A 14,702-nucleotide genomic window follows, 5' to 3' on the forward strand; every position below is an offset into this window, starting at 1 on the left:
TCCTTCCATCTTCTTTTGATGTTTCCTGCATCATTCAATATTTTGCCCATAGAATCTTTCAATATTGCAACTCAAGGCTTAAATTATTTCCTCAGTTCTTTCAGCTTGAAAAATGCCAAGCATGTTCTTCCCTTTTGGTTTCCTAACTCCAGGTCTTTGCACATTTCATTACACTAATTGGTTTTGTCTGTTGGAGCTGCTCTTTGAAATCTTCTGTTTAGCTCTTTGTTCTTGTCATTTCTTCCATTTGCTTTAGCTACTCTCTGCTCATGGGCAAGTTTCAGAGTCTCTTCTGTCATCCATTTTGGTCTTTTCTTTCTTTCTCGTATTTTTAATGACATTTTGCTTTCTTCATGGATGATGCTCTTGATGTCATCCCACAATTCTTCTGGTTTTCAGCCACTGGTGTTCAATGCATCAAATCTATTCTTTAGATGGTCCCTAAATTCAGAAGGGATATATTCCAGGTCATATTTTGGCTCTTGTGGACTCGTTTTAATTGTCTTCAACTTCAAGTTGAACTTGCATATGAGCAGTTGATGGTCTGTTTCACAATCAGCTCCTGGCCTTGTTTTGGCTTAAGATACTGAACTTTTTCATTGCCTCTTGCCACAGATGTAGTCAATCTTATTCCTGTGTACTCCATCTGGCAAAGTCCACATGTATAGCCACTGTTTGTGTTGTTGAAAAAATGTATTTGCAATGAGTAAGTTGTTGGTCTTGCAAAATTCTATCAGGTGATCTCCAGCGTTATGTCTGTCACCCAGGCCAAACTTTGCAAGTATAGGTGATTCTTCTTTGTTTCCAACTTTTTCATTTCAATCACCAGTGATAAGCCACACATCTTGATTGTATGTATGGTCAATTTCAGACTGCAGAAGTTGATAAAAATCTTCAATTACCTTATTTTTGGCTTTGGTGGTTGGTGCATAAATTTGAATAATAGTAGTAGTAATGGGTCTTCCTTATAGGCTTATAGATATTATCGTATCACTGACAGCATTGTACTTCAGGACAGATCTTGAAACATTCTTTGTGATGATGAATTCCATGCCATTCCTCTTCAATTTGTCATTCCCAGCACAGCAGATCATATGGTTATCTGATTCAAAATGCCCAAAGCCCATCCATTTCAGCTCATTAATGCCCAAGATATCAAACTGTATGCATTCCATTTCATTTTTGACAACTTCCTATTTTCCTAGATTCATACTTCATACATTCCATGTTCTGATTATTAATGGATATTTGCAGCTGTTTCTCCTCAAATTGAGTCATGCCATGTCAGCAAATGGAGGTCCTCAAAGACTTACTTTATCTATATCATTAAGGTTGGTTCTACCTTGATGAGGCAGCTCTTTCCCAGTCCTATTTTGAGTGCCTTCTGACCCAAGGGCTCGTCTTCCTGCACTGTGTCAGACACTGTTTCTGAGCTATTCATAAAGTTGTGCAGTAATGTATCAGACAGTGTTCCTCTGCTATTCATAAGGTTTTCCCTGGCCAGTTTTTGAGAAGTGGATGGCCTCTTCTTTCTTCCTAGTCTGTCTTAGTTTGTAAGCTGCCTTGAAACCTATGCACCATGTGCAACTCTGCAGGCATCTGAAACACCAGTGGCACAGCCTTAAGCCTCACAGCAATGCACAAGTCCCACAGGATGACAAACTGACAGACAAGTTTGTCTCCCTTAGCTATTGGAAATTTCTGCACCCTCCCCTTACCTAATTTCTACCTGGAACCTGCTACTTTGATGTCCCTGGCCACTCCCTCCCTTTCCTGGCTCTAGGGCACTTGGGCCTATCCTTGCCTCTTGCCCCTTTTTACCTGGTTATCTTGCCGCTCCGGAAGTCCTCAGCCTCTCCTGCTCCCTCCTTTTTCTGCTCTAGGGGGCTTTGGCCTAGCCTTGCCTCCTGCCCCTTTTTACCTAGATATACTGATGCTCTGGAGGTTGGGGCCTTTAATCTATCCAGTAGTACTATTTAAGAAAGCTAGTGATTTATTTCTATAAGATCACAGCCATTGAAAACCCTATGGAGCATATTTCTACTCAGAAACACAAGGGGTTGCTATGAGTAGGAATCAACTTGGCAAAAAATTTTGGCATCATGCTATAAGCTACACAGGATCCTAGAAGCCCTAAGTGTAAAGCCTTCAAAATACTGAGTGATAATAATTTCCAACCTAAAATTCTATTCACAAACTATCAATGAAGTATGAAAGCAAAAAAAAAAAATATTTCAAACTTGGGAGAAAAGTTTACATTCTATCCACACTTGAAAAACATTTGAGAATATACTAAGCAAAAGAAAGTAAATTTAAAAAAAAAGGAAGATACAGAATGCACAGCCTATAAAAACTTGAGATTATAATGAAGGCAACTGCAGATTATGAAGGAGAATCCATTTGAAATTAACACTAAGAAATTTTCCTTTAGGTTGGGGGGGGAACAATTTGACTTTAGGTTCTTAGAGATGAATTTAAAATCTAACACATACTTCTTACATCTTCAACGAATAATTCAGAACTGTCACTTTTGTGGTAGACATCCCTTTTGAAACTAGATGACCAAAATAAATAAATTCCTGGAGATATTTTCTTGATGTGGTATACTGGGGGGAAGTAGAAGGGACAGGGAAGCCGATTATGAACAAACAATAAATGTGTTTGTATGTGTAACTATCAGATAGTGATAAGCGCTATGGAAAAAAAAAAAAAAAAAAGCTAGAAAGGTAACATTGATGGGTAGGACACTATTAATTAGATAACCATATTTTTTGCAAATACTGCATCCACACATGTAATGTACATAGGAAAACAATGCATGAAAAAGTTGCTCACTTTGCAAAAACATGTAATACATGTGTACTTGTAAAAATATGGTAGCCAGGAAAGGTTTTTCCTATAGGTTAACACTTGAAGAGAGAACTAAATAAAATGATGGCTTCAAAGATATCTGAGGGAAGAATGTTCTAAGCAGTAGACATAAAATATGTAAGATGAAGGCAAACTTGGTATATTGGAGAAAGAGTGAAGAGACTTGCGTAATGTAAATTATGTATAAGAACGAACATGGTAAAAGATGAAACTGGAGAAGCAGGTTGTTGTAGTTGTTGTTGTGTGCTGTGGAGTTACAACCGACTCATAGTGACCCCTCCTTGGGTTTCTGAGGTGGTATCACTACAGAAGTAGATTGTCCAACCTTCCTTCCGAGGAGTAGCTGGTGGGTTTGAACCACCAGCCTTCTGGATAGCAGTCAAATGCCTTAGGTACTATGCTAGAGAAGCAGGTAAGTAGCACAAAATAACGAAAGGCCTTGTAAAGAACAATTAAAGGCTTTGGATTGTCCTCTAAGTTTGCTGGAAATTCGCTGAAGATTTTTCAGCAGAGGAGTGTTGTAAAAGACATATCATGTATGGAGAAACTATTTAGGAGATTACTCCATTCATCCCAGAAAAGAGTTCTGATTTCAAGACTGAGATGCCAAATAGGCATTTAAATGGAAAAGTTGAGTAAGAAGTTGAACATATGAATATTGAGTTCAGGAGAAAAGTCAACTGGACATAAAAAATTTTGTATGGTCACAGTATTATAAATGGTCTTTGTAAATTTCCTCCATCCTTATTTTGAAAAGTTTTTTAAAAAACTAAGAAAAGTACATATAAAATTTATTATTAACACTATTGAATTTCAACTTTTAGAATCAATACACAGCACTAATTACAGAAGACAACTATGGCTACAAAATAAAGGACAACTATAATCAATACTGACAATATAAAAGCAGGTATTGCTGACAAACCCACTTCTATTAAGTCAATTCCAACTCATAGTGACCCTGATAGGGTTTCCAAGGCTGTAAATTTTTATGGAAGTAGATTGCCCCATCCTCCTCCCATGGAGCAGCTGATGGGTTTGAACCACTGACTTTCTGGTTAGCAGCCAAAATGCTTTATCCATTGCACCATCAGAGTTCCTTAGCCATATCCGACCGAGGTATGAAACAGAAAGATAGAAGAAGATGGAAGGAAGATTATAAGTACTAATATCTCATCTTAGTTCCAGTAAGATGGTGGAATTGCCAGACAAACTACACAGACCCTCCTCAACAAAGAAAAGAGAAACCAATAAACACACATAGAGAAGATAATCCTGGAGCCCTGAGCTTTGAAAGGAAAGACAGAGAAGTAGACTGAACTCTAACTAGTAGAAGAATCTGAATGAAAATACTGATAAAGGAGACATACAGAGCTATGCTCTGTCAGCGATCCTGATGGCACCAATAGCTTGCAAATTGCCAAGTTGTGTTAGGAACTAAGAATTAACCTAAAAATAGGCCCTGCTAGCCAGGGCCTGCACAGAGGACTGCACTAGTGGCTGCTGAATAAAATGGGAAGCAGCAAAGAGGGAGACGGGGTGAACTGTGGACTTTTGCCTGTCGGGGAGAGGGGGTGCAGCCATTTTGAATGTTTACAAGCAGTTTGACCATTTTGCATATTTAAAGCCACAGCGTTCTCTCAGATTTCAGTGACCTAAGAATAGGCTCCACTAGCCGGGGACCTCAAAGACATTTCAGACCTGAATGACTGGGAAAGTGCAATATTCCCCTCGTTAATCTTATATACCACACCTCTTGGTGAGTGGAGGTGCAGCCATCCCTCACTCCCACCCACCTTCTGGGCTGGCAGAAATTCCATCCCAATCTGTACTCTGAGAGATATAATATTTATATTATTAAATTAGATTTTTTAATTTTTTTTTAGTTTGTTTATTTTTGTCTGTTTTAAATTTACTATTATTTTTGTCCTTTTTGTTATTACTCTTTATTCTTCCCTCCCTTCCCAGATTCTAGTTTTCAGCTTTTTCTCTCTTCCCTGTTCCTGGTTCCCATTTTTTTCTTTCACATGGTTCTCCTCATTCCTTGTTTTTCTTTTTGCATTTCTCCCATTTTTTCCCATCTTCCTGTTCTACCTCTTCTCTCTTATTGTCCCCTCCCCAGATACTGCAAGGGTATTTTTTTTTTTTTTTCTTTTTTTGGTGATTGTTCCTGTATGTTTCTGCAGTGCACTTTTTGTCCACTTGCTTTTACTTTTTTGATAGTTTTTTGATAGCTGTTTTTATCATAGTGGGAGACAGCAACCCTGCCCATACAACGCAAGCACACCCACACCTCCTGCAGCTCCGCTTACTGAGAGCTACCACTTCCTTCTCTAGCAACTGGCCAATGATAAACAACCACCAAGAAGAGCCTGACTCTCCCTTAACTGCTCTTCAAAAACAGTTAATAAAGATCTAAATACAACAACATCACATTGTCTTGGAGACAACAGACTATCACAGTCCACACAAAGAACCAAGACTCAGAACACATCCCTGAGTAAGAAGCAGCATTGAAACTCCCTGATAAGGAATTCAAAAGAATTATACTCAGGTATCTTCAAAGGATTGAGAGGCAGATCAACGAAAATACTGACAAAATTAAGGAAAACACAGACAAAACTCTAGAACAATTTTGGAAGAAAATGTAAGAACAAAATGATATAATAAATGAAAAATTAGAAATGACACAAAACATACAGATAGAAATCCAGAAGATTAATATTAAATTATCAGAAATAGATAACACATTGAAAGGGCAAAGGAGTAGAACTGAAATCAATGGAAGACAGAATTAATAAGATTGAAAACAAACTGAGTACTTCTTTGGATAGGGATCTATCAGAAAAAAGATCAAAACAAAATGAAGAAAGCTTAAGGTTCATGTGGGATACCATCAAAAGGAATAGCCTAAGTGTCACTGGAATTTCAGAACAGGAAAAGAAAAGAAAAATCACTGAGAAAATTGTCCAAGATTTGTTGGAAGAGAACTTCCTGATATGATGAAAGATGAGAATATATTCATTCAGGAAGTCCAACAAACCCCAAACAGGATAGACTGTAAAAGAAAATCACCAAGGAATATCATAATCAAACTCATCAAAACCAAAGACAAAGAAAGAATCCTGATAGCAGCACAGGAAAAATGAAAAGTTATCTACAAAGGGGAAACCAGTAAAACTAAGCTGTGATTTCTCAGCAGAAAACCATGCAGGCGAGAAGGCAATAAGAGGGTATATATAAAACCCTGAAAGAGAAAAATTTCCAACCAAGCAAAATTTTCCCTCAAATACGATGCTGAAATTAGGAGATTTCCAGATAAGTAGAAATTAAGGGAATGTGTTAAAACTAGATCAATCTTACAAGAGATACTAAAGAGAATCCTCTGAACAGAGAACCAGTAATAGCAAACAACAACTGACCATTAGTACACAAGATGACATAACTCAGAAACCAACACAGCTATGGAAGTATTGAAAGTAAAATAAGCTTAAAAGATTATAAACCAGGAACCAGAGACATCAATTGGCAAATGAGGACAACTAGGAAGTTGGGCAATCCTACTTCCGTAGTGATACTGCCTCGGAAACCCAAGGAGGGGTCGCTATGAGTCGGGGCCGACTCGACGGCACATAACAACAACAACAACAACAATAAAGCAAAAAGAGGGGAAAAACTGTATAGTTACAGAACTTCTAAATGGTGAGGAAGTCAAGAGAGTTGCAAGATAGAATGGACTGTTCTAAACTCAGGGAAAAAATAAATCACAGGGTAACCTCAAAGAAAAATGACAAACCTTCACATCACACAAGTTTTTCACTTTAATGAACTCCAATTTATCTACATTGTCATTTATTGTTCTTGCTCTTGATGTCATACCTAAGACTCCACTGTCTAAAACAAGATCTTGAGGCTTTTTCTCTATGTAGTCTTCTAAGACCTTTATGATTTTATTTCTTATATTTTAGGTCATTGATACATTTTGTGTTAATTTTTATACATGGTGTAAGTCATTACTTTGACTCAAAAAATATTTTAATTAAGATTTTAAATAAATAATATATATATATATTTAGACTGTATTTATAGCATAATTGGAACTATACAAAATATACACAGAGAAGATAACAGTTTAGGGGATAAGACTATAGCTGAGGTAGGGACAGCTCATGTATTAGAAGCTGCCAGGCCACATTCCCTTGTAAATTACCTTACTCCTACTGATAGTCAAGTAGGGACAAATGCAAGGAAAGAAGTTGCTGGTCATATTGTTTTGTAAATTAATTAAATTAACCCTACTGAGAGGAACTAGAAAACCGGAAAAATTGTGATTAGAAAAGCATGTAATTGCCAGATCATTTGTTGCAGGTCCTAGGATGTCCATACAGGAGACTATGACAAAGCCCTTTTTGATTTTAGTTAAGCAGATGCCTGGATCAATCTGAAGACCAGAACATCAAAAGCTAGGAATCCCACCCACGTGACTTGCCAATTGTATAGCTTTCTGATTCTGTCCCCTATAACTGCTGTAAGCCAACAGGGAAACGTTGGCAGTACAGCTAGTATGCTATACACCTAGTTTGCTGTTTCAGTGTACAGTCCTGTGAAGTGCTTCATTAAAGGCTTGCTCTCTATAAATCACCTCTTTCTCTGCAAGCAATTCTTTCTCACCAGAAGAACCTATTTGGGTTCCATGAGGTCCTCCTTCTGTAATATAATCCAAAACCAAACTGACTGCCATGGAGTCAATTCCGACTCATAGTGACCCACTTTGGATTTCCAAGGTGGTAAATCTTGCTTTTTTTTTTTTTTTAATTGTGATTTGGGTGAAGATTTACAGAGCAAATTCACTTTCCATACAGCAGTTCACATACATTTTGTCTCATGACATTGACCAGTTTACCACAATGCAATAGCTCCCCTCCCACTTCCTCCCCATAGTTATACCTCTTCCCAGTGTCCATCCCTCCATGCATTCCTGCCCCCTAAGCTGTCTCCCTGTGCATAAGCACCCCTTCTTTCTCCCATGATTGTTCTCTCCAAGGAGTCTATCTACCTGAGGTAAATGTTCAACTCATACGCCTGTCTTTTGTTCAGCTGGAAACAAGGTGGTAAATCTTTATGGAAGTAGACGGCCCAGGCTTCCTTCTGCAGCAGGCTTCCTTCTGCGGAGTGGCTGGTGGGTTTGAATCACCAATCTTCTGGTTAGCAGTCAAATGCCTTAGGCACTATACCACCAGAGCTCCTTCCTGCAACACTGGCACTTTTTTTCTCTTAAGTTTTAAATGTTGGGTTCCTTGGTTCGGACCTGAGCCCTGTTTCCACTTCATATTTTTTTTCCCAGATGATCTTTCTACTGTAATGTTTATAATTCGCAGGGATTTAAAACAAAAAAAAAAACTCAACCATTGCCTTAGAGTCAGATCCAACTCATCATAGTGACCTCTCCTTGGGTTTCCCAGGCAGTATCACTATGGAGTAGATTGCCCAAGCTTCCTTCCGGGGAGTGGTTAGTGGGTTTGAACCGCCAGTCTTCTGGTTAGCAGTCATATGCGTTAGGCACTATGCCACCAGAGCTCCCAGTAGGGATAACAGTATTTTCCAAAGTACAGCCCATGGCTCACCTAGAACAGAATTGCCTAGAATATTAAAATACAGATTCCTTGGCCTTAAACCAGATTTTTTTTTTTAAACATTTTATTGTGTTTTAGGCGAAAGTTTACATAGCAAATTAGTTCTTCAAGCAATAATTTATGCACAAATTTTTCAGTGACATTGGTTGCAATCCCCACAATGTGTCAAGCATTCTCCCCTTTTCCTCCCTGAATTCCCCATTTCCACCTGTCCAGCTTCCCTGTGCCTTCCTGTCTTCTCATCTTTGGTTTTCGGTACATGTTTCCCTTTTGGTCTAGTATAGTAGATTGGTTTAAGAATACATCCTTCCTGGGTGTTACTGTTTACATTACAAGCCCGTCTATTAACTGGCTGAAAGGTGGCCTCTGGAAGTGTCTTCAGGTTTAAGTTAGAAGGTTGTCTTAGGGCAACTGTCTTGGGAGTTATTCTAGTCTCTTTCAGACCAGTAATTCCAGTCTTCTTAATTTGGATTTTATTCTTCATTTTTCATCCATTCTAACTGGGATCTTTTATTGCAGTCCTGATCACACTGGTCAAGGTAGTTGCAACTGGGCACTATCTAGTTCTTCTGGTCACAAGTTAGAGGAGACTGTGGTTCATGTGGACCATTAGTCCTTAGGACTAATTGCTTCCTTGAGTCTTTGGTTCTCATCGTTTTCCTCTGCTCCAGGTGGGAAGACACTAATAGGGTTTCTTAGGTGGCTGCTAATCAACTTTTAAGACTCCAGCTGCTACTTACTAGACTAGGATGTAGAACATTTTATTTATGAACTGTATTTTGCCAACTGAACTACATGTCCCCAAGACTATGGTTCTTAGCCTTCAAGACTAGTACATCCTTAGCCTTCAAGTTCAGTCCTAATGTCTAAGTGGTTTCCATTATTGTGTCCCATATGTGCTATTTATGCAGCATTTACAAATTTGTACATAAAAATATCCACAATCATACATATGTTTGTATGCAGTATACTCCCATACAACTACCCAACTCATATTTATCTACATAGCCACTCACAAATTATTGTTTGCTATTATTGTTGGTGGGAGCTCTGGTAGCATAGTGCCTAAGGCACTTGACTGCTAACCAGAAGTATGGTGGTTCAAACCCACCAGCCACTCCTCAGAAGGAAGGCTGGGCAATCTACTTCCATAGTGATACCGCCTCGGAAACCCAAAGAAGGTCGCTATGAGTCGGGTCTGACTCGACGACACATAATAACAATTATTGTTGGTATAAGAAAGTATATGTTATAACATTTATCATGATTGTCCTTTAGTCTTGCATTATTGGGAGCTTTGGTGGTATAGTGCCTAAGGCATGTGACTGTTAACCAGAAAGCTGGCAGTTCAAAATCATGAGCCATTCTTAGGAAGGAAGACTGGGAAATCTACTTCAGTAGAGATACTGTCTTGGAAACCCAAGGAGGGGCTGCTATGAGTCAGAAACAACTCGACAGCAATGAGTTTGTTTTTGTTTGTTTGTTTGGTTTTACCTCTCAGTGTCTTCCTTTGCCTTTGTCACATTGTACTGACTTCCCTCATAGTGCATTGCCTTTCCCTTCACTATAATTAATATTTGTGTAGTATCTAGTTAGTGATTTTCCCTCCCTGACCCTCCCATCCCTGGTACCCATCAAAGAATGTTTTTTTTTTTTCTGTGTGTAAACCTACTCTTGACTTTTTATAACAGTGTCTCATACAGTATTTGTCCTTTTGTAATTGACTTACTTCACTCAGCATACTGTCCTCTAGGCTCATCCATGTTATGAGGTGTTTTGCAGATCCTTTGTTATTCTTTAATTCCATTGTGTTTATATACCACAGTTTGTTTACCTAATCATACATCAATGGACTTAGGTTATTTCCATCTTTCTGCTATTGAGAATAATGCTGTGATGAACATAGGTTTGCATATCTATTCATGGAACAGCTCTTATTTTTCTAGGATTTATCCCTAGGAGTGGTATTGTGCTGGGTTGCACGGAATTTCTATTTCTAGCTTTTTTAGGAAGCATAATACTGTTTTCCACCATAGTGGTACAGAAGTTTATTTGTTTGTGGTATCTCCATTTCTCAAAAGATAGCTTAAAAGTACAATGTTAGATCACCTTCTGTAATGAAATATATTGAAATCCCAATATAACAGGAACAATACCTTAAAGGATGTAATTGAATATACCTTGATTTTCAGAAAGCACTAGTCCTCACTTGTCCATATCAATAACCAGCCTAGAAAGCTCAGATCATAGGGTTTGTTTCAGTAAAGTAAACATGTTTCTCTTTCCTCCTGCCTTTGTCAATCATACAATAAGTCGTACAACCCTAGGGGAAAAAGGAGAAAATAATATAAAAGAATTAACATGACTAGATTTGTATGCATTCCATCTGTGTGTTGAATGAGTTATAAGGAAACACAAATGAAATCAAAGTGATCAAGTAAGAAGACACTGTAAGAAGGCTGGGCTATCTACTTCTGTAAAGATAACTGCTTCAGAAACCCAAGGAGGGGTCTCTATGAGTTGGATCTGACTCGACAGCATTGAGTTTTGAGTAGTAAGTAGTCCTAGAAAGAGAAGGTGGTGGTAGCAAAGAGACAGAAAGAAGTGAACGGATTCCAGATATATTCTAAAAGTAGGGTCAATTTGTAAATATATTTTATGTGCAACTTGATGCATAGAGAAGGACCAAGGATTACTTGAAATTTTCAGATTAAACAGTTGGATGAATGGTGGTGCCATTCATAAATGTAGAAGGTTGCAGATTTATGCGAGAAAAATAAAGTATTTATAATTATATCATTATATTAAAAGTAGGATAACCAGACACTGAGATCTAATACGAAGCACATAGTATCACTTATAAGTACCCCTACTAAAAAAGGGGTATCTGAATCTAATTAAGCCTTAGAAACAACTTCCAGTTACAGAAAATGCAAAATTTATAGAAACAAGTTAAACGACCCTCAAGATTTAAATAAGCGAAGAAATCTAAAATGTTTGACCTTTCATAGGAAAACTGATAAAGTTTTTATAACAACAATGGCAGGGTACAGAAATGGGGAAGACTGCTCTAGATTAAAAAAGATTTAAGAAGCACAACAATTAATGTATAGATTTTGCTTAGATCCACTTTTGAACAAACAACAATAAAAAGTCAATTTTTAAATAATCAGGGACATTTGATTATGGACTGTACATTAAATGATACCAAAACAGAAAAAAAAAAAAAAAAAACTATTAATCTTGTTCTAGATTATGTAATAGCATTTTTGTTACATAAGAAAATGCCCATAGTTCCTAGGCTTACATATACAGGTGAAATGATGACACCTGGGTTTGTACAACATTAGAGGAATGAGAAAAAAAAAAAAAAAAATCACAGAAAAAGAAAATAGGGCTAATCTTGATAATTATTAAATCCAGGTGATGAGTATATGAGAAGTATGTTTGAAATTTTCCAAAGTGAAAATTCTTGTTCGGCACTGTTAAATTTTGGGTGCCTAGTAGATATGCAAATAGTAGATATGAAGAAGAGCGTGACATCAGGATTGGGGGAACACTCATTAACAACCTGTGATATGTAGATGACACAACCTTGCTTGCTGAAAGTGAAGAGGACTTGAAGCACTTACTGATGACGATAAAAGACTACAGTCTGCAGTACAGATTACACCTCAACATAAAGATAACAATAATACTCATCACTAGACCAATAAGCAGCATCACGATAAATGGAGAAAAGACTGAAGTTGTCAAAGAATTCATATTACACCAATGGAAGCAACAGTCAAGAAATCAGACAACGTATTGCACTGCACAATTCTGCTGCAAAAGACCCATTTCAAGTGCTGAAGAGCAAAGATATCTCTTTGAAAACTAAGGTGCATCTATTCCAAGCCATGGCATTTTCAATCGCCTCATACACATGGAAAAGCTAGACAATGAATAAGGAAGACTGAAAAAGAGTTGATGATTTTGAGTTGTAGAGTTGATGAAGAATACTGAAAGTACCATGGCCTGCCAGAAGAACTAACAAATCTGTCCTGGAAGAAGTGCAGCCAGAATACTTCTTGGAAGCGAGAATGGCCAGAAAACATCTCACCTACTTTGGTCATGTTGTCAGAAGAGACCATTCCTTGGAAAAGAATATCATGCTTAGTAAAGTGGAGGGTCAATGAAAAAGGGGAAGACCCTCAACGAGATGAATTGACACAGTGGCTGCAATGATAGGCTCAGGTATAACAAGGATTGTGGGGCTGGTGCTGGACCAGGCAGTGTTTCGTTCTATTGTACCTAGGGTTGTTATGAGTTGGAGCCAACTCGATGGCACCTAACAACAACAACAACAATAGTAGATATGCAAGTAGAAATGTAAGTAGACATTTCAGTATATGAACCTGGATTTCCAGGAAGAGGTAGTTATCATGGTTTTTAAAGCCACGGACTTGATAGGGTCACATAGAGATGGAGAAGGAAGGAGGTGGGAGATGTCAGGACAGAATTGTTTTTTGAAGGGCAAGAAGCAGATGAGTAGGTTAAGAAGACAGAGAAGATACAGTTAGCTAGTGAGATAGAAAGAAAAATAAGAGAATGGTATTAGCAAAAACCAACAGAAAAAGAGGATGTGCTCAATCAACATATAAAGTTTCAGAAAAGCAACTACTAGATTTAGAGTTATGAAGGTCACTAGTAATCTTGACAAAAAGTTTCAGTAAAATGAAAGAAATGGAAGCCTTTTGATATTAGAACATACTCATCTTCATTTCTGAAAAAATCTCCCATAGACTCTTCTAATTTCAAAATATTATTTTTATGTTTTAATGTAAAATTTTATTGTCCCATGTTATTACAGTTAGTCACAATCTCTTCTGGGAGAATTCAGGCATTTCATCAGACATTAAAACACTTACTATTAAAATGCTTCATAGTTGAGAATTAACTATTACTTACACAGCCATCATGCACATTCAGAGTTGCTTCAAGTTTTAATCTTTGGATAAATTCTCTTCTTCCTGTGTAAAAAGAAAGAACTAAATAAATCATAAAATTTATTGCTAAGAAAAATAAAAAGGAGAAAAGGCAATTCAATGAGAAAGGGTAGTCTCATTAGCAAATGAAACTAGAACAATTAGACCTCTACATGCAAAAACATAAGCCTAGACACAGTCCTTAAATCTTTCACAAAAATTAACTCAAAATGGGTCAAAGAGCTAAGTAAGGTGCAAAACTATGTAACGTCTACCTTGAATAGCCAAAGCAATACTGAAGAAAAAGAACAAAGGAGAAGGCTTCATGTTTCCCAACTTCCAAACATACTATATAGCTAAAGTAATAAGAATGGCCTGGTACTGGTTCAAGAACAGACACACAGACAAGTGGAACAGAACTGAGAACCCAGAAATAAATCTGTCCATTTATGGGCAACTGATTTTCAACAAAGGCCAAGATCTATTCCATGGGGAAGGAACAGTTTTCAAGAAATGGTACTGGTAAAAATGGGTAACCATATGCAGAAAAACAAAACAGGAACCATACCTCACACCATACACAAAAACTAATTCAAAATGGATCAATGATCTAAACGTTAAAGTCAGAACCATAAATAAAGTTCTTGGAAGAACACCTATGGGCAAAAGTATGAGACCTAGTTTTTTTAATGGTAGATTATCATATACAACTACAAAATCAAAGCAGCAGAAGACAAAATAGATAACTGCGACTTCATAAAAATTAAGCACTTAAGATCACCAACAGACTATATCAAAAGGGTAAATAAACAACCAGGGAAAAAATCCTCAGGAATGATACATCTGATAAGAGTCTAATCTCTAAAACACACAGAAAACTTCAACAACTCAACAACAGACAACCCAATTAAAAAACAGGTGCATGACACTTCACCAAAGAGGATATTTAGGCAGCCAGCAAATACATGAAGAAATGTTCACTATCATGAGCCATCAGAGAGATGCAAATCAAAACAACGAGACACCATCTCACCCCAGCACTAACAGCAAAGTTCAACAAGACAGAAAATAACAAAAGCTGGCAAGGATGTGGAGAGATTGGGACTCTCATACACTGCTGGTGGGACTGTTAAAATGTACAACCACTGTGGAAAGCAGTATGGCAATTCCTTAAAAAGTTGGAATTAGAAATACCATTTGACCCAGCCATTCCATTACTAGGTATATATCC

At 37.5% G+C, this 14,702-nt stretch overlaps 1 protein-coding gene across 1 annotated transcript in view; it reads right to left on the reverse strand.

The window, feature by feature from the left end:
• Positions 1-14,702, reverse strand: part of DCAF6 (DDB1 and CUL4 associated factor 6) — a 254,975-nt gene that overhangs the window by 188,834 nt on the left and 51,439 nt on the right. The window contains exon 2 of the mRNA XM_007937724.1: positions 13,455-13,516. Coding sequence (XP_007935915.1) covers positions 13,455-13,516 — 62 coding nt within the window. The remainder of the gene's footprint in view (positions 1-13,454; positions 13,517-14,702) is intronic.

Source organism: Orycteropus afer, unplaced genomic scaffold (assembly GCF_000298275.1).
Source record: "Orycteropus afer afer isolate SDZICR_OR568_19922 unplaced genomic scaffold, OryAfe1.0 scaffold00044, whole genome shotgun sequence".
Taxonomy (NCBI): Eukaryota; Metazoa; Chordata; class Mammalia; order Tubulidentata; family Orycteropodidae; genus Orycteropus; species Orycteropus afer.